Below are 23,925 nucleotides of genomic sequence, written 5' to 3' on the forward strand. Positions count from 1 at the left end.
AATAAATGTACCCCAATTCAAGGCTGCAGTCTAATATTTAAAAATGTCACAAATTTTTGCCTAAAAAAGTGATAATTTTACCTTTTCTTCCATCAAATTTTATGTATTCCTTTGTCATCGAAAATCAAAGTTTATTTTTATCATTGCAACTTGCAAGTCAACAGGGAAAATAGTATCTGACATCGAAAGTGGGCATTAGCTTTTTCTTTCTTAGTTATGGCCTGATGCAGTCACTGGAGATGGTATTTTGTGAGTGAGACCCTTATTTATGAAAACACCCATATATTAACTTTGGTTAACAGCATTGAAATCATGAATCAAATTGGTTAGTTCATATACAGTGACGTTAGGGACCTATCAGTGTGTCCAATCATTTTACAATTATCTCCAATTGTCAATACCTAATCAGAATTTTTCTTTATTTCAATATTTTGAAACTAAAACAAAAAAGTAACATGATAAGTTATATGTTGATTCTGTCAAGGCAAACTTTGAAGTCCTGAAAGAGAAGGCCCTTCTATTTCTATGACTATCGTCATTGGATACCTTGGTATTATTAAGATTTAATTGCTGTTTGCTGTGCATTTCAAATTGGAAAGCTATTCTATAATAGCTTGCTCATTGCTGGCACAAACGAAACCCTTAAAAAAAAAAGAAGTAGGTTCATAATACTGCTTAGCATCAGGAGCTTGGTGAAAAACTATAGTTTCACAAGAAATTTGGATGATACATTCTTCTTAATGTTTCTTGTTTAGTGATTTGATGAGATTGAACTAATGCTAGACTTGTATGAATGCCCATTTGTTTCAATCGGGGCTGGTATAGGCTAATAGTAGGTTTGTTTTAGAAGCTGTTGGAGAGAAAGCGTGCTGTTTGGCCAAGCCTACTTGTTGGCATGAGGGTTCATATAAAGTTCAGCTCAGCTAAAATAAGAATGGATTGTGAAAGCTTCACTTACAATTTGTTGTGCAACTGTTTACAACTTTTTGGTTGAAACTTTATGCAACAAGAAGATTCAATCTCCTTCAATATTCAATCACTGACAGTCAAAATTGCAGCTGCCATGTAAACAAACAACTATAAGATACCGTTGCACAATTGAGCCAAGTTTACTTGTAATATTGGTTGTTTTTAATAGTTGTCATGAACTCACACATGAATAATGAGTAATTTTGAGCTGCCTGGTGCAAATGACACTTGTTGGAGAGGACAAAATGTGGTCGCTGGGTGTGGTTGAGACTGAAAATATTTCCTTTATTTCACAAATTTACAAACGAATGTGCAAGCAAACAAAGTTTATTTTGAGTAATTCACTGTCAAAGATTCAGGGCTCAATATCAATCTATTTTTATTCATAGAGGCTGAATGAAAATAACGAGTTAAGAAATATTCAAATTCTACTGTTTATTTACATGATTCTCTCTATTTGTGTAAATGAGCTTTAAACACATCTGTCACTTTATGAAAATACACAAAATCATGTGACTAAATTGAAGGGATTTTTCATAATGTGACGTGTTGGTATACTCAAAATGTTTGAGGAAACTGTTGCCAATTTGTGGAAACTGAAAATCTCCTTTAGCTGTATTGTCTAAGTGAGGGTGGTGTCATATTGTGGTCTGAAATTTGTAAAGTTTTAAGAGGTTAATAATTGATGGCCGCTACATAATTTAGAAAAATACATGTATGTTTTTTTCATGACCCACAATTCAGGAATAAATTGTGCAACATTCAAGTGTTTTTGAATATACATCATCTATATTTGAAGAACATTACGTGACAAGAATTTAATTATTGAGATGTAGGAAAAGAAAAGTATTTCTTGAAATAAATAATGAATTATTTTAGATGATTTCACAACAAAAGAGGGCAGCAGACTGGTAGGCCTACTATAGACTACCATAGACTGAATGTCATACAAGCCTGCTTTTAAAGGACGTGTTTATGGTTCCACTTTTCAGGCCAGAATCTGCGTTTTCATATGTGATAAGTCCAAAACAGGGTTGCGTCCATGCTTACTTTCATTTAAATGATGTTTCAGAACGAGATCGTAAACTTACAAAAAGGTGCGTTTGTAATGTCGTTTGACCAGAATCAGGGTTTCTGGGGAAGTATAAACAGGACCACGATCGTAAATGACATTTAAATGACGTCATTTGTTACATGCTACCGGTGAGATTGAAATCCGCTGGCAAATACAGTTGCATGGTTCTATTACACAGAGTTACTTCCATGGAATCGCCTCTCAACTCGCTGGTTTTAATAATGACAAATGAATATTTGCATGTGTGAATATTAAATTAAGTACTATCACTATCACAATGAATGTTGAGGGATTAAAAAAACGGAACATGAGTTATGATTAGGAGACATCGACGAGAAGACGTCGCTGAGCCAGAAACCCTGCAGTAGCATGAAATATTGATGTCTTATTATTTTCTTATGTGTATGTATATACTTTATCTTGTCATACTATTATCCTCACCATAGTAGAAATTCTATGGCGATGCCAAGTAGCTTCATGCAATTACTAAAATAAAAAAATCAGAAATTGTTCAAAGTTGAAATAATAATCAACCATATCAACACTCAGAAAAAAAAATCGAAAAAGGGTGCACCCAATTTGACCTCGCTTTCCTGCTCAACGATAATTACTATGCGAAGCCAGCTGCAGATTGCGATTTTGCCTCTGAAAAATTAAGCATAAACAGCACTCCCAGTACGATGTCTGTGATCGGTATTTTGATACGACGTTTGAGAACGCTGATTCTGTCTCCGCAATGGAAGCACTCTATGATGTACAGTTTACTCCAGATGGACCGGTCTTTAGTCTGTGGTTAGGAACTTTATTAAGTCTTTTGCATTTTAGAGTCGGTTTCTTGGTCACACCGTCAAACTCCTATTTCGTAGATTTTGGCTTTATGTATTGAATGTTAAACTACAAATTAATTTCATGTAGGACTTCAAATTTTTAAGGCCTGATGACGTCATTCACTCACTATTTCTTTTGCATTTTATTATATGAAATATTTTTATTTTCTCCTCGTTGTCAAGTGAAATAAAGATAAATTCCTCCCTGAAACATGTGGAATTAGCATTAGTTTAATCCTGTATGGTTCAGTCAAGTTGGCCCCTATTGTTAAATATGTTAAAAATGAAATATTATATTTTAAACAATTATTAACAAAAGAAATAGTGAGGAACATCATGGACTGTCTCGTTTGCACGTCACTGGGTTGTGCTTATAACTGTTTTGTGAAAATTAAGCGAAATTTTAAAATGTCATAACTTTTTTATTTAACATCCGATTTTGATGAAATTTTCCGCATTATGCTAGTTTGATTTTTGTCTCGCCTGCATAGCAGAGCGAGACTATAGGCGCTGCTTTTCCGACGGCGGCACCGACGGCGGCAGCGGCAGCGTCAACATTGAAATCTTAACAAAGGTTAAGTTTTTGAAATGTCATCATAACTTAAGAAGTATATGGACCTAGTTCATGAAAATTGGACATAAGGGTAAGCAAGTATTACTGAACATCCTGCCTGAGTTTCAGGCCACATGACCAAGGTCAAAGGTCATTTAGGGTCAATTAACTTAGACCATATTGGGGGACTCAATATCGAAATCTTAACCAAGGTTAAAAGGTCAAGTTCAACCCAGAAAAATGTTGATTTGAATAAATAGAGAAAAATCAGACAAGCATAATGCTGAAAATTTCATCAAAATCGGATGTTAAATAAGAAAGTTATGACATTTTAAAGTTTCGTTAATTTTCACAAAACAGTTATATGCACAATTCAGTGATGTGCAAACGAAACAGTCGATGATGTTCCTCACTCACTATTTTTGTTAATAATTGTTTAAATTATAATATTTTATTTTTTACAAATTTAACATGAAGGGCCAACTTGCCTGAACCGTATAGGATTAAACTAATGCTAATTCCACATGTTCAGGGAGGAATTTGTATTTGTTTCACTTGACAATGAGGAGAAACTTAGAATATTTCATATAATACAATACAAAAGAATAGTGAGTGGATGAGGTCATCAGTCTCCTCATTCGCATACCGACCAGGATGTGCATAAAACTGTTTTGTGAAGTCAAGCAAAACTTTAAATGTCATAACTTTCTTATTTTTACATCTGATTTTGACGAAATTTTCAGTGTTATGCTCGTTGGATTTTTCTCTTTTTATTCAAATCCACTTTTTATGGGGGTGGACTTTTCCTTTTAAGTTTTTGAAATGTCATCATAACTTCTTAAGTATATGGACCTAGTTCATAAAACTTAGACATAAGTTTTATGAACTTGAAGATCCTGCCTGAGTTTCAGGTCACATGATTAAGGTCATACGGTCAACAAACTTTGGCCATGTTGGGGTTATTTGAGGAATTGTCATCATAACTTTAAAAGTTTATGGATCTAGTTCATGAAACTTGGACATAAGAGCAACCATGTATCCCTGAATATCATGTGCGAGTTTCAGGTCACATGACCAAGGTCAAAGGTCACTTAGGGTCAACGAACTTTGGCCATGTTGGGGGTATTTGAGGAATTGTCATCATACCTGTAACTTAAAAAAAGTTTATGGATCTAGTTCATGAAACTTGGACATACAAGCAGCAATGTATCCCTGAATACCCTGTATGCCCTTCAGGAGCATAGCCAAGATCAAAGGTCATTTAAAGGTCAATGAACTCTGGCCGTATTGGGAGTACGTGTTGAATTGGCATCATAAAGTTTATGGATCTAGCTCATGAAACATCGACATAAGGGTAATCAAGTATGAATGATTGTTTTGCACATGTCTTAAGGTCACATGTTCATGGTCAAAGGTCATTTTGGGTCAAAGGACATAATATTTCATTATCATATTAGTGTTTTCTTTTGTGAATAAGTATTCATTAGCTGTTTTCAAAGGCAGCATTGCTGCTATATATCCAATTGCGTAATGCAGGCCTGACTGCCAGAGGCGTTTCACTTGTTCTCTATTTATTCAAATCAACATTTTTCTGGGGTGGACTTGACCTTTAAAAACACATTTTCCTTGTGGCCAGGATTTGTGTAGAAGTGACAAGCAGGGACTGCTATCCAGAAAAGAGTCATCAACATTTAGTGCAAACTAAGGGAAAAGTAATAAAGCAAAAGAAAAAAATCATAACTTTGTCTTTTGTATCATCTACTAGTATATCCATTCCTTTATGTAAATAGTGTAAAATATTGTTTAGAAATACCAGGTTGTATCCCAAATCTTTCATTGTTTTTGTACACATAGCCAATCATGGTCTATTCATAATTTCTAGAAAACAAGAAAATTACTGATGCATATGCAAGGATATAATATATTGCCTATAACTATGAGACAAATATTATTGTAGAAGAATATATTTTTTTAGGCAGTTCCAATGTAGTTACCAAAGATCATATGCTATTCACGTGATAGCCTTGGTTTTGAATGAAAGGCTGAACACAAACAGAAAAAAGTGTAAGCTTCCCAACTACATAACCTTGAAAAAATTTTCATTGTGAATTGCTAGGGTGTGAAGAATTATTATTCATTAAATTTTGCTGTTTTTCTCTGGCCTAGATACAACCAAGAAAAAAGAGAATATGACCCTCAAAATTCATAATGAATAGGCAAGTTTGTTTGCTTATCCAAACTGCTAAATAAAGTCATGCTATAGACACTGGGAATGGTGAAACTTGATGAGAAAATGGTTGCTGAGAACGGGAAGGTCCACTAAAAATATTCTCACTTTTGAGGGTTACTTTTCCCAAGTCTAATGCTCTTTTTCCTACTGGTCTGCTCTTCACTTGTTTCATCAAATTTCACCAAAATCGGACAAGGAACAACAAAGTTATGATATTTTAAAGATTTGCATTATTTCTGTGAAACAGTTCTTTGCATATCTCTATGAATATTCAACGAGCAAATCGATGATGTCACATCACCACTTTTCCTTTTGTATTTTATTATATGAAACTATGTTTATTCAAATTTTGTCCTCCGAGAAGGATGAGAATTGGATTGACAACTGATTTAATGCATTCGATATTCATTGCCGCAACTCATTTTTAAGAGAGATGTATCATGCCCACATGTATGAAAGTATGAAATAATTTCATGATCAGCATGATAACAAATAAAAACAATCTCTAACATTAATTACAATACTACAAGACAATACATACCAGTAACATTATTATTGGCATTATTACTATTATAATTACTATATAAATTCAATAACATTCATTGTTATTTGCTATCAGATTTAGATAAAATTTTCATCATTTTGCTTGGTGAATTTTACTCAATTTATTCAGATATAATTATTTTCAGTCAGGAGATCCCCTTTTTAATGGTGGTATTTTTAGAAATTTCCATTCTTTGCCAAGTTAAAACTAGTTTTAGCAGGATGAGAGATTTGTTTTGAACTTTTCAACTTACATTAAAAAAAAAAAAACAGGTTTCAAATCTTACTTTGCAGGCTCTGGCAAAAAGTGCAAGTATTATTTGCATGTTTCATATTTTGCCACGCATAGAATGCTATTAATTATAAATGTTGGTAAAAAAAAAATGATGGGCAGGCCATCAGCTGCTCAGCGCACAATCTTGATTCTGACTTAATTTTCGTACCATCCAGGATGTGAATATAACTGTTTTGTGAAATAAAGCGAAACTTACAAATGTCATAACTTTCTTATTTTACATCCAATTTTGATGAAATTTTCATTGTTTTGTTTGTTTGATTTTTCTCTTTTTATTCAAATCAACTTTTTGGGGTTAGACTTGTCTTTTAATATATTGATGAAATTAACGTCGCGGAGATAAAATAGCCTCTACCCTCTTAAGTCTTTTTTATTTTTTCTTCAAAGAAACATGGGCGCAACACATCATCCACGTTGCAATGGTAAGATACGCGTTGTGTATGTCTACGTAGGCATTGTTCTGTCATGTATCATATATATACACGCAAGATAAAATTGAAAATTTTACCTGAGAGATAAAATGTCATCTCAGAATACCAATCTCATTTTAAGAGATAAAATAAAATATTTTAAAGATAAAATGACCTCAGAATACCGCCCTAGGTAATTTAATTTCAGTTTTCCTCTCATATTCCTTAAAAAAAATGTTTTGAATTCTTCAATTCTATGACTTTCTCTTGTAGGATTACTGCCTCGACAAAACTTAATGTTTTTTTGCAGTATTCCTCAATTCCATCCTGTTCTTGATATCTCTGTATCACTTTATGTAACATAGGCATGTTTACATGTATATCTTTATAATGTCTCTTTTTGTTTTGACAATCTGTTATTATGCCCACATGCACTTCTCTGTACATATCTTTTTATTGGAATTGAAAATAAATGAATTGAATTGAAAATTATGACAAGGGACAAGGACTACTTTCCCCATAGGCCATGTACTTAATTATCAGCGATTTGTGGTTTTCTCCTAAGTACCCATTCTCCTGGGGCAGCACTCTAAATATAACTTGGGTAGTATATTGTTTTATGTCCTCATGAAAGAAAAATATAATTTGAAAAAATAAAATTTTAGCCATTTTATGTATTGGAGTACATGCATGGAAGAGTAGTCCTTGCCTTACATCACTATGACATCACATATGGAGCCAATTTGAAGTATGGGTATTGTGGGTACCAATTTTTACAACTGTTAAAAAAAAATAATTTTCTTATTGTTTGTCTGATATTATTCAAACTTTAACCTATCAACTTGTCTGATTTTTCTTTTTTCTCTAAAAACAAGTTTTTATTTGGGTTGGATTCCCCTTTAAGAGATGCTAGTAGGAAAAGATTTTACTTTTGACTAAACACAACTGTGATTCTGCAGAATCGTCTTTTGAATCTTGATTTAAATCATGATTCCATTTCCAGGGTAAAAAAGTGGTGCATAAATGCACCCATAGACAATGTATGCCCTAGGGGCAAAGGAGCCAGCGGTGTTGTCCATGAATGGCTCCCACTAGTCCGGGAATACTGAATTATAGTGTGTGAGAAAAGCAAGCATTTCCTTAGCTGGGGTTAGACAGAAAATTTGGCCAGTGTGAAAAGGAAAAAATAGTATGGGATTAAGGATAGTATAGAGTTAGAGTTAGTGAAGGGTTAAGAAAATGTAGTGTAAAATGCCCATTTCAAACAAGCAGAACACTGCACGTTGTCAAAGCTTGATGAAAAATGCAAATGTTTATCTTTACTTTTATTCTGCAAGTAGTGTGATGTATGTTGCAGTTAATATGTGATAAGAGTGCTGATGAGGTCATATTGACACATCTTTATTGTATTATATCAAATCTCAATGTACAAAAATATCTTGCTTGTAATAAAAAATTGGATGGGTGTACACATCAAGTCAGTTAGCATTCTTATTTATTTTTACAATCTTAACACAGAAATCAGGATTTTTTTATTGCCTATGGAAATTAAAATTGAGTATAATTTCATGTGGATATATTTTTTTTTATTTGAAGGAGCAAGATATAATGTTGAGAGTGTATGTCGATGAATACCATGATAGATGAGAGCTCACAGGCAAGCAATTTTTGTTTAACCTGTTTCCTAGCAACACCACGGTGTGTGTGCTTTCACTGAAAGTAATTGATGAAAATAATTTATAAATCTAGCAAGCTTGCTGTTACATAGTGAATGCATTCTGATGTGAGTGTATATGCTTGTACATGTATGTATAGTGTGCTTTCAAACACACAACACAGATCTATTTCATTATCTTGCTTAATGTCTATTCAGATTATCCCCGAGTATCCATTTCTCTTTTGAATTTATATCGCACCTATTCTTCAGTCAAAATTGACGATATTCTGATATTGAACTTTGATCAGTCAATAAGAACAGGTCAAGTAAATTTATAACATACAAACTATAAAATAAGCCATTGTGATAAAGATCCGAATAATATTTGTTGACTAATTTAGCGTTTGCATGCATGCCTCACATTAAAAATAAATAGAAACTGGTTATTTATAATTACTGTTCACATTGATCACCTGCTTGTGTAGAATGTCATACAGTGTGTTTGGAGAGTCCAAAGTACATTTAATTGTAACCTCATCTATTGAGATTATAAAAGTTAAGTTCAATCATGCCAACATAAAGCGATGAAACCAATATCAAGCCATATCCAGCCAATATCATACCACATCAAGCCAATCAAGTGAACAGTGTAAAATAACCTGGAAGTTGATAAAAAACCAATCAAATAAAATACAAGCAGAGTATGTATGTATATGTATATATATATATATATATATATATATATTTATGAAACTGTTAATAGAATAGAACAGAGAATGATTTGCACTTCAGATTAATTTAGCAACGAATATTCTTACTATTAATAATTTCTTATTGATTTTAACTATCAATATATCCCTTGTCTTAAGATAGTTGAGACTTGAGAGTGTACACACGGAGAAAAAAAATAGTTCTACTCAGGAAGGCATCCCATGAAATAGTTAACATTATATCCTGAGTAGTTAATTTTTGTTAGGTTTGTTTTTCTGACCTTCCCTCTATATTGATAAGACACTGCTATAAAAGATACTGAATGTGTATTTAAAGGAGAATGAAACCCTTGAAACCAGCTGAATCCATATCAAAGAGAAAAATCAAAGAAACATATTGTTGAAAGTTTGAGGAAGATTGAATGAATAATAAGAAAGTTATGAGCATTTAAATATTGAGATCACTAATGCCATGTAGTTCCTCCTATTGGCAATGCGACCAAGATCTGTGATGTCACACACGTACAACTCCCTCATTACTTGAGGAATTATTTCACTTATATTCTCACTTTTATAGAGTCTATCACGAGGTGAGGTGTTCTATTTATGAGAGGACAAGTACAGAGGTTTCACAACATTATATCATTGATGAATCGTTTGTCATATGATTAGAATGAGCAAAAAGATATGTTTTGGGGTATTTTTTCAGTGTCCAAAAGGGGAGAGTTGTTCATCTGTGACATCATAGATCTTGGTCGCATTGCCAATGGGAGGATCTCCATAGCATTAGTGATCTCGACATTTAAATGCTCATAACTCTTCTATTGCTAGTCCTATTTTACTCAAACTTTTGTTGATCTTATTCTTTGATTTTTCTGCTTTCACAAAAGCTAACTTGCTCCAAGAGTTTCATTCTCCTTTAAGATTATTATATTTCCAATGTTTAAATGTTGCTATATGGTTATTTATGGTTATTGTAGCATGTTAATTATTTTATACAATTGTCTGATTCACACAATTAAATGCATGTACATGTAAACATACCTGCCAACCATTCCGATTTTGGCGGAATTATACCGATTTTTTAGCCTCCATTCCGAATTCCGAATTTTTAAACCAAAATTCCGATTTTTAGGTCAATCAATATAGTGTTGAAATTATTGAAACGGCTGTATGATGCGACTAACGCATAAGCGGCTGTAACATACGACTAACGCATAAACAACTGGGGCGCACGGCTAAGTGCTAAGTGCACAGTTCCATTGCAATTGCATGTGAAAATTACGAGCAGCGGCCACAGCGGCGCGGCCGATATTAGCGTTGACTTCCGGAACAAAATGGCGGCTGACATCGGCTCGCGAAAGTGCCAGTTTTCAGTGAGGACACGTTTTCAAAATCCACGAACATCGGAAAAACCGTGAAAAATTCACTTTTTTAGACCCCTTGTTTCCTAACTACGATGTATAGAATTAAGGATGGTGATATTTTTGACGCGAAATATGGTGATTTAGTAAGAAAATTTCACTTTTTATTCGAGGTTTTGCTCTTTTCGCCGGATGATTTTGTATTGTGGAATGAGTTAGTGAATGAGTCGTGTACTGGTGTCTAGAGTGTGTTGGTAATATCATTGATGAGTCTGCTTACCGGCGCCTGCTTACCCGGCCGATCGGCCGCGCCGTGCACATCGGGAGGCTCTGCCGCAGTTACTCAAGTTTATCCCTACGCAATGTTAAATTGATCTGTACTTTATTTTTTCGAATAATTGTCAAATTTGTGAGAAAGAAAGCGGCAATTATCAACTTTCGAGTCAAGTTGATCCATCGGAGCCGAACGCCAAATCTACTTGCTTCGCTTGCCTAAACTCCCGGCGCCCGAGTTGCAGCGCCTCAGCCTCCCAGTCTCATCGGCGCACCGCAAGTGCAGTGGTGGGTGCGGGTCGGGCGTATTCCGCCGTATTACTTCGGCTCCGTTTTTGTCATGGCTGAAAATATGCTTTCTTATGCCAACAAGCACTTATCTAATAAAGGTTATGATATAACCTTGTCCTCAGTCACTACTCCTGTGTGGTGAAATATAAACATGAATAAGATGACAATGTTTGGCTTATTTTGATGCATATGATAGACTTGATATAATTATAAATGATAAATAAATGTTCTGGATCTGGATGTATACGATGCAGGGCCCTCCTGGGCATAAACGCATCGGGTGAGAGAGGGCGGGGTGAGGATTAGAAAGCTCTGTCAATGGCCTTCTTGAATGAGCTTGTCGATGTTGAGTTGATGACAGCGTCACTCAAGTGATTCCATCACTTGTTAGATTTTTTTGCACTCAGTTTTTAATACAGTAGGCTAGGCCAACTTGAATCTGAATTAATGATACAAAATATCCCTTGGCCCAAAACTCAATTGAATTCTTGAAATTAGTTTTTTTCTGATTAAAAAGAGAATCTTTCCAGAAACTTTCCAACAATAGAGGGCCTTACAAAAATATGCTCAAAATCAAATTATTCCTAAATCTATATAGATTTCAATGAAAACAAATCACACCTGAATGAAACTGGGTGTATTTTTTTGTCACAAACGTGATATCTTAAAGACCCTTGTTTTAATGTTTGATTGATAAATGATATTATATTACATATAAGTAGACTAACGTTACATGTAGGTCATCCTGTGGTATGGTTAAGAGGGTAAATTTGCTTTAAAAAGGGTAGGGAAATGCTACTTTTACATGCAGAAAATGCAGAGTCCCTACCATGGGAGGGGGAAACCATCTCGCGCGCGACCCGCTCGGCGCCCTCGTGACTTTGATACTGATTTTTTATTATCAAAGGTTGGCAGGTATGTGTAAACAGTATCATTTTCTGTGTCATGGACAAATACATTTTTACACTACTAATACTTATGAAATTTTTCATGAAGTTAAAACTTTTTCCTTATGTTATTTCTATTTTTTGTGATGTGATAAGGAGTGATACAGGAACATTCTGTAGTACCATTCTCCCTCAGGCTGATAGCCCTCATGGAAAGGGTTCAATTTAATGTGTATCATTTGTGAATAGTTTAGCATGGTCTTTCAGCACCATGGTTTGTATTTTGTTGACTATTATTCATCATCACTTTTATCATTATGATTGTCATTGTCTTATATAGATATTGTTATTAAGGATTTTTTTTAATATTACAGGGAAGTCCACAAGAGATTACACTGTCATTTTGTAATTTATGAAAAAAATTGTCATTGTACATGCAGTGATTATATTGTAAATCTACACATTTGTTTAGAATGATGTGATATGATTTTTTTTTTCTATTTCAGGATGAATTCAGACAGCGGGATCTGATTCGAGAGAGGGAGCTAGTAGGAAAGAAAGATCATGAGCGAATGTGGGCCCTTCGAGTGAAGTTCTTGGACCAATGTAAAAACTACTTTGGTGTACCATATGCTAAGCGCTACCAAACACCAGGAAGTAAGTTGACTTTTTTCGAATTTCCTTGTTACTACAATTCAGAAGAAACAAATAAGATCATCTGCAATTGGATTGACAAAATCATTTAGAACTTAAATTATTTAAGGACAAAACAAATTATTTTGGTTTTAAACATTTGATTTTGAGTAGAGTTGCCTATGCATGTATGTTATAGCCTGTTTATGTAAGTTTGAAGCTCACTACAACAGTTCATTTGGTGTCAAGCTTCTTGCAAAAATAATGCCACTATAAATTACTAACTAGTTTGAGTTATCCTGAAAGTTATACATGTATATCAGAGTATACATTTTGTAGGGAATTTTGTGTACATCAAGATTGTCTGTTCACTTAAAGTATTTAAGCAGAATTGTTAAGGGTAGTGAATTCTTAAAGGACAAGTCTACCCCAATAAAACTTGACTTGAATAAAAAGAGAAAAATTCAACTAGCATAATGGTGAAAATTTACTTTTGATGTAGAATAATAAGAAAAATATGACATTTTAAAAGTTTGGCTTAATTTCACAAAACAGTTATATGTACACCCTGGTCGGTATGCAAATGAGGGAACTGATGCCGAGAGGGGCCACTTCCATTGACGAGTGGATACCATGCGTGACTATGGGCTTTCGAAAAGCACCCTAAACAAGTATTTTCCATGTTCTGAAAATGCACCCCTTAACAAGTATTGGCGTGTGAAACCCTACCCTTAAGGGTCATTTCCACCCCAGGAAAATGCTGACTTGAATAAATAGAGAAAAATCAAACTAGCATAGTGCTGAAAATTTCATCAAAATCAGATGTAAAATAAGAAAGTTATGACATTTTAAAGTTTCGCTTATTTTTCACAAAACAGTGATATGCACAACTACATGTAGGTGAATCAGTCAATGATGTCCATCACTCACCATTTCTTGTTTTTTATTGTTTGTAAATAAGAACCTTGTCTATTTGTTGCTCTGGGCTATGAAGCTTCAGGTGCTATGGCAGCTAACAATGAACATGGTCCCTGTGCACATAAAAGAACAAACGTTTACACCAATGATGCAGTGTGCATAATACATAATCCTCTATCTCCCCCCAAGTCTTTGGCGTGTATTGTAGAGAAGATGGCAATACGGGAACGAAGACTGAAAAAGTCAAATTAACAAAGATGGTGCATCGTCGAAATGAGTCCATAAAGCTCCATGTATAAAATCAAGAACCGTGGGAATAACATAACTAACACTAAGGAACGCGAAAACAATGTGCAAAGTCAACACCAGTGCAAATAACAGGAAACTCTTGAACGCAACACTAATGTCAGTTGAACTGGCTGAAATCACATGGAATAGTCCGAGTGCCAGACAGGCTGTCTGGTGCGACGGGTAGAGCGCCGTGGTGCTGTAGGAGGGGTGCCAGGCGGAGAAACAGTGATCGGTGCAGGAACCGGATCCAAGCCGGGGGCTGCTGGTGGTGTCTCAGGCGGCGTTGTGAGGGAGTCCTTCACGGTAGAGGGGGGATGCGTTCCGCGAGGGGCATCCTCGGCTGTCTGCGGAGGTGAAGAAGCGGCAGAAGCAGGCTCAGGGGGGCGGCATGGGGCATCTGCAGTGCCGGTATGTCGCAGGGAGAGTGGCACCTGTCCCGCACGGCTAGAGAGGGGTGCAGGTGCTGGACGGTGACGTAGAGAGATGTCTTCCTCCATAGTCAGTGGGGGTGGGTGCTGTTGCACAGGCACATATTTCCGAAGAAATTTCCTGTTGCGGAGGGTGACCCTCCCAGAACCATCTACTCGGATGACGTATTGGTCATACTGTCGAACTTCGATCACAGTCCCAGTTCTGTCCCACTTGAGTGGGTGTGGTCCTGTCTGATTCTGGAGGCGGACGTGGTCTCCGACGGCAAGGGGCAGGAGCCGTTTAGTATGCTCGGACCAACGTTCTGCGTCCCTCATGTGACGGGTACGAAGTGCTTCTTCCCGAGCTGCCAGGGTCTCGCGCCATGTGTTGTGTGGTAGATATTTGCCTGGGGCAATGGGGATGAAGTCTTGGATTGGATGGCCAAAGACACACATAGCCGGGGAGAGCCTGGTGTCCCTGTCAGGAGTGTTCCGGTACTGCAGCATAGCCCGTTGGAAGGTATCAGTGTCGAGGGCACCTGCAGGGCTGGTGTTGGACATGATGAGACGTTTCACGGATTTGACAGCCACCTCAGCACGACAGTTGCTATGTGGGTAAGCAACGGATGAAAGTCTGTGATGAATGCCCCAGTCCTTGAGAAAGCGGCGTGTGGCAGCCGCTGTAAATTCTGGGCCACCATCCGATGCTAGTTCATCCGGGATCCCGAAGGTGACGAATGTCCTCCGTAGGCAAGAGATGAGTCCAGTTGCCCCTTGACTGGACCTCTCGACGATGGGCCAATTGGAGTAGCGGTCCACGATGACCAGGTAGTTGCAGCCCTTGTAGTGAAAGAAATCGGCACAGATGCATTGGAAAGGGTAGGCCGGAGACAGCAACGGGGTCGGGGGTGCACGCGGGTTGGAGGGTGCGATCCTGTTGCATTGGTTGCACCGGGCACGGAGAGCTGTAATGGCTGGAGTGATGCCAGGCCAAAAGACTGAGGACTCCGCTCTGGCTGTCATAGAAGTTACTCCTTGGTGCGCAGCATGCAGATGAGCCAATACTTCCTCCCGGAGTGATGGTGGTATGACAATGCGGTCTTTGTAGAGGATGACACCATCACTTGTATAAAGGTCGTCACGGAATGGGAAATATTCGCGGAGAGGTGAGGGGAGCTCATGACGAAACTCCGGCATGCCAGCTTCAACAGCATCGAGTAGTGCTTGCATGTTGTCGTCACTAGTTGTGGCAGTACGGACCCGGTCCCATGTGACTGACTTCAAGTGGAGGGACTCCAGGACACACATAGCAGAGGAAAGCGTGCAAATCCCGACAGTGTCCTCTTGTGGGGCCATGGTTCGGAGGCCTGCCATGAGTGATTCGGAGTGCAGGAACATGGCAGGGGTCAAAGAGATTGTAGCGATGTCATCAGGGAGGTGCAACTTCTCTGGCTCACCGGTCGGGTGTCTTGAGAGACAATCTGTGGCACGGTGTCTGACGCCTGGAATGTGGACCATACGGAACTTGTATCGCAGGGTTTTTTCCTTCAAATTCCTCAGGCGGGGATTTGGGATGTCTTGTAGGGCGCGATCGGTAAAGATCTTGAGGAGGGGCTTGTGATCGACAGCTATGATGAGGTCCTCACATCCCAAGACAAAGTATCTCGCCTTGTCCAGGGCATCAGCTACGGCTAGGGCTTCGCCTTCCACTGGAGCATAGCGTGCCTCAGCGGCATGGGTGAATCTGCTCCCAACAAGGGTGATCTTCCAGCCCGTATTGCAGCAGAAGGGTTCAGTGTTTTTACAGCTGCAGTGTTTTTGTAGGAGCCAGAATCCGATGCCATTCTTGGACCAGTCTGTCGCGAGGCAGGTGGGTTTGTGTGGATCAAAAATGCGCACGCCTTCCTCAATCTCGCTGGCAATGGTGGCTTTGGACTCGTCGAAAGCTGTCTGGAGTGCTGTGGTCCATATGAAGGGTGTGTTGGGCTTCAAGAGGTCACGGAATGGGAGCATCTTCTCAGCCATACTGAAGGCGTAGGACACTTGATTGACAAGGCCAAACCAGGAGCGCACGTCTGTGATGCCGGTGGGCGTTGGGAATTCAAGGATGGCTTTTAAGTACTTCTCACATGGGCGAACACTGTCAGGGGTGATCTCAAAGCCAGCAAATTCGACGATATCCGCACCGAAGGTGAACTTCCTAGGATTGAGGGTAATCCCGTTGCGGCCGCAGATATCCAGCCATTCAACAGCCTGGAAGAAACTGTCTTCCACCGTGTCAGCCCACAGGAGGACGTCGTCGACGCATTTCGTCTTATTTTGGATGCCCGAGACGATTTCATCATACCGCCTGGTGTATCCATCTCCGGAGGCAATGTAGCCCTGAGGGGCTGTCTTGTAACGGTACCTGCCCCATGGGGTAATGAAAGTGGTGAGGTGTCGGTCCTCTGGGCATATGGGGACGCTGTGGTAACCATTCCATGCATCTAATACCGTCTTCTTCTTCCCATGAGGGACAGAGCGGGCCTGAATGAAGGGTGATTGTGTATGGTGCGTTTCACGTGTAGCATGGACGTTGAGGGCCTGAAAGTCGACTGTTCGACGCGGTTTACCATCCTTCTTAGCACACACCACCATCCTGTGGCACCATGTAACAGGCTCCCCAATGGGTACAGGTTCCAGCACGCCCAACTGCACATCATGATCCAAATCAGCCTTGACGGCATCACGCCAATGGAGTGGGACCGGCACAGGTGTGTGATGAGCAACGGGTTCCGCATTTGAGTCTACCATCAATTTCATCGGGGGGCTAGCCATGAGTGGCAAGGGCTGATGCTCACAGGTATTGAATGTGCTGGACTGGTAGTAATCTAGGAGATACTGTTGGAGCTTCTCACGGTTTGCGTCAGTCGCAGGAAATGGCAGTTTTGTAGGAGGCGGTGGGGGCAGTTGACGCCGAGGGCAGGGACAGGCGGCCCGCTTGGGAACCTCCTTGAGGGTGGCTGCTCTGTCTGATTGGTGTGCCCCTTGTGTCATGCCAAGAGTAGGGAAGCTTTTCGAGATGATCCCCAAGGCAATGCAGGCCTCTTTGCTGAGGAAGAGCTTATCAGAACTGTCTGTGACGTAAGTGAGTTGCCGTGACTCAACCATGTGGCCAAGAGGATCTTGGCCAGAGAGGCGTAGGGGAACGGCTCCGAGGATCGTAATGCCGCCCTCAGTTGCGGTGTGCATCGCCATGGTGACAGGAATGAGGTCTTGCTGACGTAACCCAAGGCGGCGTAGGACCTTTAACCCGGCGAGGCAGCTCTGACACCCAGTGTCCGCCATAGCTGGGATGGCGCTGGTTTGTGAGGGGGATGACAGGTTAAACCCGAGGGCTCGATAGTCCTCTGGAACAGCCCTTACAGTCACATTGAGGTATGGCTGAGGAGTTGATCTCTTCCTGTGCCATGCTTGGGAAATGTCATCATATACGTGGTGATCAATGGGGAGGCCATGTGATTGTCCTAGGTCACGGATAGCACAAAGGGTATCGAAGATGGCCCCCTCCTGCTCACCCGAGGAGGTCGACTGTGACGTTTTTGGCTTGCCCTTGGTGCGGCAGACGTCCTCCACGTGGTGGAACTTGTCGCAGTGACCACATTTCTGTCCATAGGCCAGGCACTGCATCTTGCGGACACGAGCTGGGGCACTCCGTCCGTGTCCTTTCTTGCCACAGTAGGCACACAGTTCCTGTTTGTCCTTGGGTCCTGGGTGCGCCTGCTTAGCTTTCCTATAGGAGGAGCTACTGGCCGTTTCCGTGTGTGAGTCGAGGAGAGAGGAGGCAGAGCGTTTACCAGCCTCTTTCGCTTCAATGAACTGGAAAACCTCTTCCAGGCCCATGTCTTGGTTTTTGTCCCCTAAAAGATCGAGCTGGATTTCAGAATCGGCAATCCCCCTGGTAAGCACATCCCGCATGATTGCGTCAGTGTAATTGACATCAGCATTACAGGCAGGGCAAGCTATGATGAATTTGCAAATATCTGCTTGTCCCCGCAGACGGGCGCCGAAGCTGCGAACTGTCTCGTCCCTGTCTTGACGCATGTTGTGGAGTGTCACGCGGGCAACCATGGTGTTCTCCTCTCGTACGGCAAGCTTCTTGATGGCTGTCAGCACCTCATCCTCAGTTTTGTTGGTGAGGCTGCCACCAGCAGCTCGTGTGAGGTCCTTCCGTAGGGGCTCGTCACAACATTCCAGAAGCTGGACAACTTTGTCTTTCCCAGTGATCTTAGTGGCATCAACGTAGTCGGACCACCGCGACTTGAAGTACGCCCATTCCTCGCTGGTGCCAGCAGCAGCAATCGTTGGTCTCTTGACCTTCTCGACCTTGGCGGCTTGTCCAGAGGTGTGAATTGTACTGTGGGCAGTTAGAAGGGCAGCTACAATGGCAGCATCAAGGTCTGGTGTGGCGTAGTCACAGCCGGGAATTGGGCAGTTAACGGTAGGCATGTTTGAGAGTTGACCGTGTTCATAAATAAGAACCTTGTCTATTTGTTGCTCTGGGCTATGAAGCTTCAGGTGCTATGGCAGCTAACAATGAACATGGTCCCTGTGCACATAAAAGAACAAACGTTTACACCAATGATGCAGTGTGCATAATACATAATCCTCTAGTTTGAATTATACAATATTTCATGTTTTATAGATTTGACAATAAGGACCAACTTTACTGAACCATATAATATGAAACAATGCTAATTCCACATGTTCAGGGAGGAATTAATCGTATCACTTGACAATGAGGAGAAAATTAGAATATTTCATAATATAAAATACAAAAGAAATAGTGAGTGGATAACGTCAATTTCTCCTCATTTGCATACCAGCCAGGATGTGCCTATAACTGTTTTGTGAAATTAAGCGAAACTTTAAAATGTCATAACTTTCTTATTTTACATCCAATTTCGATGAAATTTTCAGTGTCATGCTTGTTGGATTTTTCTCTTTTTATTCAAATCAACTTATTTTTGGGGTGGACTTGTCATTTAAGCATTGGAAACAAAACGATACCCATGACAAGTATTCCCTGAATTTTTTTTTTAATTGACCCCCTAAACATGTACAACGATATCTTAATTATTATGTCACGGATGTGATGACGGACGTTTGCGTGGCTTTACCTTTACTTTCATTGGGATTAGTACCACCCCATACACCTCGCTCAAATCGGAACCTAAACACATAGTGTTGGGGCAAAAAGTATTTTTGTCTCACCTGCATAGCAGAGTGAGACTATAGGCGCCACTTTTCCGACTGCGGCGGCGTCAACACCAAATCTTAACCGAAGGTTAATTTTTTTTAATGACAGCATTACTTGAAAGTGTATGGACCTAGTTTATGAAACTTGGCCATAAGGTTAATCAAGTATTACTGAACATCCTGCCTGAGTTTCAGGTCACATGACCAAGGTCAAAGGTCATTTAAGGTCAATGAACTTTGGCCATGTTGGGGGTATTTGTTGAATTAATATCATAACTCTGTAAGTGTATTGGTCTTGTGCATAAAACTTGGACATAAGAGTAATCAGGTATCACTGAACATCCTGTGCAAGTTTCAGGTCACATGACCAAGGTCAAAGGTCAATGGACGTTGGCCATGTTCGGGGTATTTGTTGAATTACCATCATAACTCTGTAAGTGTATTGGTCTAGTTCATAAAACTTGGACATAAGAGTGATCAAGTATCTTTAGACATACTATGTGAGTTTCAGGTCACATTACCAAGGTCAAAGGTCAATAGACTGAGGCCATGTTGGGGGTATTTGTTGAATTACCATCATAACTCTGTAAGTGTATTTGTCTTGTGCATAAAACTTGGACATAAGAGTGATCAGGTATCACTGAACATCCTGTACAAGTTTCAGGTCACATGACCAAAGTCAAAGGTCATTAAACTTTTGGCCATTTCGGAGGTAATTATTAGATTGCTGTCATAACTTTCAAAGTTCATAGATATAGTTTATAAAATGTGGATATAGGGGTAATCAAGTATCACTAACAAGTCTTAGGTCGCATGATCAAGGTCAAATGTCATTTGTTGTCAATGAATATAGTATTGTATCATTATATGAATTGTGTTTTTTGTGAATAATTATTTTATAGTAGTCTTCAAAGTTAGCACTGCTGCTATATTGAATTGCGTGATGCAGGTGAGACTGCCAGAGGCGCTCTACTTGTTATCTTTTTATATTGTCGCAAATTGGACCAAGCAAAATGACTTGGTAGCAGTGTTTGTACACTTCTTGGCTAACTTCTGTTCAAATATGAAATCAGTTCATTTTTCTCATGATGAGTCAACATTAATATCTAAACCAAGGTTAAGTTTTTGAAATGTAACCTATACCCCAATTATATCTACCGAAAATGTAGAGTGCCTCTCAAGGCTAGATGTTCTAGACTAGTCATTAGATCTAAACAGTCTTGGCACAAAGAACAAACCACGAATCTGAAGGAATCGCGAGGATGAATACACTCAAGACAGTCTAGCGTAATCGCAAGATTACACGGCGTGACTGTTGGACTGTAGATCTAATCGATCACGACGTAAACGCGGCGTAGAAAACGGAAGTCCTTTATCTGAGCACATTGTCTCGATCATTGAGCAGCGCACACTTTCTCCCTAGACTGACGTTTACCAAAGGAAAAAACAAAGAATAGAAGAAAAAATGAAAGATGAATCAAGATGTAATTATTTAACAAAGAAATACATAAGATGAAAGAAGAAATGAAACAGAGAAATAAATGAGAAATTATAGAAAAGAAAATGGAAGAAGGGGAAAACAAAGAAATTCATAAGATTTCATAGACAAAAAGAACAAAGAGAAGAAAAAATGAAAGATTAATCAAGACGAAATTATAAACAATATACATAAGAAAATTGATTAAGAAGATGACAAAAGAAAACAAAGAAATACATGATAAATTTTAGAAAAAAAACGAAAGGAGAAAACAAAGAAATACATAAGATTTCGTGGAAAAAAGAAAGAAGAATTAAAACAGAATACACAATAATCGATAGAATAAAGAAAGAAGAAAAAACAGAACAAAGAAATACATAAGAATTTAGTTTAAACATTAAAATAAACAGAACTAAAATTAAAAAGAAAAAACAAACAAATACAGAAAGAAGAATTAAAACACATAGAAATGATGAAAAAAAAAGTGATGCTGAAAATCTATATTTTATTGTTCGAAATAGACATGAAATGAAATACTCCAAAAATTTGCTTTGCCCAATTGATCGTGGGCCCGGCAGCCGCTGTGCAGTGCCAGATCGACAAGGCTCTATCCCTTTAATCGTTAAACGCCAATTAGGGTAGCAGCACCTCCCATCTTTTAACGTCTTTTGGTCTGACGCGGCCGGGGCTTGAACCCCCAACCTCCCGGTTGTGAAACGAACGCTCTACCAACTGAGCCAACACACCGGTTCGTTATGTAATACATAATACATGAGAAATCAAGAAGAAAATGGAAGGAGAGAACAAAATTTACTGTCAATAACTGGGATATATATTCATTTGATTTGCTAGTTCATGACGATTAACTTGCACGCCGAATAAAATTACGCAATTTTTCCTGCGCGCGCTGCATCTCCCTACGTACGCACTATCCCAAGATCATCGCGTAAATTGGCGTCCATTTCCTCTTTTACTTTCGCCTGCCCCCCCTGATCAGACGTTAGCTACAGTAAATACACTCCCAAATTCGCAATTATAGCATGTTCTTTTGGCATTTTTATCTTTGCATTTCTTCCTTATTTTAATCTTTTTTCTTTCGGTCTTAGATTGATTTCCTTTTATACCCCTCTGCCCGGAGCCTTCGTGATTTTTTCACGTTTTCTTCCAATAATAATTGTAAGTTCCGAACAGACGGGTCGCCTCTGCTTCCCCTCCCCGCAGCTCCGCGCTCTCCTGAGAGCCGCGGGCGTTGGTCTGACGCTTCCTTTATTCTTTATAATTCTTGACTTGCTCCTTTTTGCTTCGTCTTGAATTTAATTTATTTTTATTCCTCCTCTCCACAGCTTAGGCTACGTTGGACAGGTAGGAGTGTCGTCCTTTGTTTCTTTCTCAAACTTGTTTTCAACTTTGTTGTTGTTCTTGATTTGAGTTGGTTGATTGTTCCCTTCATTTTTCAATCAACCTTTTGTTCCATTGTTCTTTTAATTAGTTAATTAATTTCTTAATTATTAATCAATTTTGATTAATTTTGTCTTTAAATCTTTAAATTTTTGGGAAGCCTCCCTGATCTTTTAATTAGCATTCATTGTTCTCGCTAATTAGTGTTTTGGCTTTCCAGTTTAAGGAAAGTAAGTTTTTTACGTCTGTCTCTCAGATGAGCTGCCTTCCTCCTGATACTTTTTCGACTTCTTGTAAAAAAAAAAAACCTTGTTTGTTTTTTTCTTAGCTGATCCTGTTCTTCGTCTTGGACTTAGACGTTTTCTATTTTTTTATTAATTTACATCCTGTCTCGTGTAATTAATAATTAAAAAAAAAATTGTTTTTTTTATCTCTCTCCTGACCTTCTTATTTTTGTCTTCGGACTCAATGTTAAGAAGTTGGTCGTGTTTGCCCACCCCCCCCCCTCCGCCCTTTCTCTGTTTTCGCCCCTCCTTTTGTTCTTTCAGGTTAAGAACTTACCAGGTAGATGAGCTCTTTCGACTCTTCTCTTGATGACTCCAAGCCTGCCGCTGGAAAGAACCAGACATGGTATTTTTGGTTAAGAGTGTGGGACTCTTTCCCCGGCACAGACTAGGCTTGATGCTTTGTCATTCTCCGTCGGGGAGCATCAGCAAAGGGCTACCAGCCCCTAGTCGCTAGAGACACATGAGCTCAACACCATCAAACTTATGATAATCTGATCAGGGTGGAACCATGGAATCGCGTCCACGTGCCCAAGAAGGTGGAACCGTGGAATTGCGTCCATATGCCTGAACGGCTTGATCAGATTTGGGTGACTTTTCTCATGCGAGATATCACGTCCCCCCTGTCTCTTGTGTCCACTTTTGCCCCCCTGAGCAGTGTGGGTCATCTCCCCCACGCTCCCTGTCAGCTTCAGCCGCCGTGTTAAGCACCGTGCGGTTCAAGCAGACACGTACCTGCCATCTCCCGCCAACCCTTTATTGAATCGCTGGCCTGCTCACCTGCATGGTGACCCCCGTTACTATGCAGGTGCTTCCAACATATGGCTCTCAGCCCCAACATGTCGGCAAGCTCTCGGTAACCGATGGCTGGGCTGCGATGAAAGCAAGGAATGCTCCCCAGGGAGTGGAAATTGTGCACTTTTCGTGCGGGATTGAAATGAATCTAATGACCAGGGTAATAATATGCTGTAACGTGCTTTGAGCCATTCTGGGAAAAGCGCTTTATAAAAATTGGCTATTATTATAATTACTCTTTCCATGTAAGGTTAGAGTCAGGGCTAGTATATAGACACCCGTTCTACAGTGGCCGCCACTGTAGAGAGGGCGACTCTCCGCTATGAGCACCATTACCGCTCAGCGGTATGGCTCATTATTGTCTCGTAGCTCTGTCGAGCTTATGAGCACAAATATC

The 23,925-nt window shown here is 39.4% G+C and overlaps 1 protein-coding gene across 1 annotated transcript in view; it reads left to right on the forward strand.

The window, feature by feature from the left end:
- Window positions 1-10,565: 10,565 nt before the first annotated feature.
- LOC129276816 (probable tubulin polyglutamylase TTLL2) overlaps window positions 10,566-23,925 on the forward strand; it is a 68,800-nt gene continuing 55,440 nt past the window's right edge. Inside the window, exons 1-2 of the mRNA XM_064109799.1 lie at window positions 10,566-10,779; window positions 12,591-12,741. Of these exons, the coding sequence (XP_063965869.1) occupies window positions 10,729-10,779; window positions 12,591-12,741 (202 nt within the window). The 5' untranslated portion in view covers window positions 10,566-10,728. The remainder of the gene's footprint in view (window positions 10,780-12,590; window positions 12,742-23,925) is intronic.

The sequence above is a fragment of the Lytechinus pictus genome, chromosome 14 (genome assembly GCF_037042905.1).
Source record: "Lytechinus pictus isolate F3 Inbred chromosome 14, Lp3.0, whole genome shotgun sequence".
NCBI lineage: Eukaryota > Metazoa > Echinodermata > Echinoidea > Temnopleuroida > Toxopneustidae > Lytechinus > Lytechinus pictus.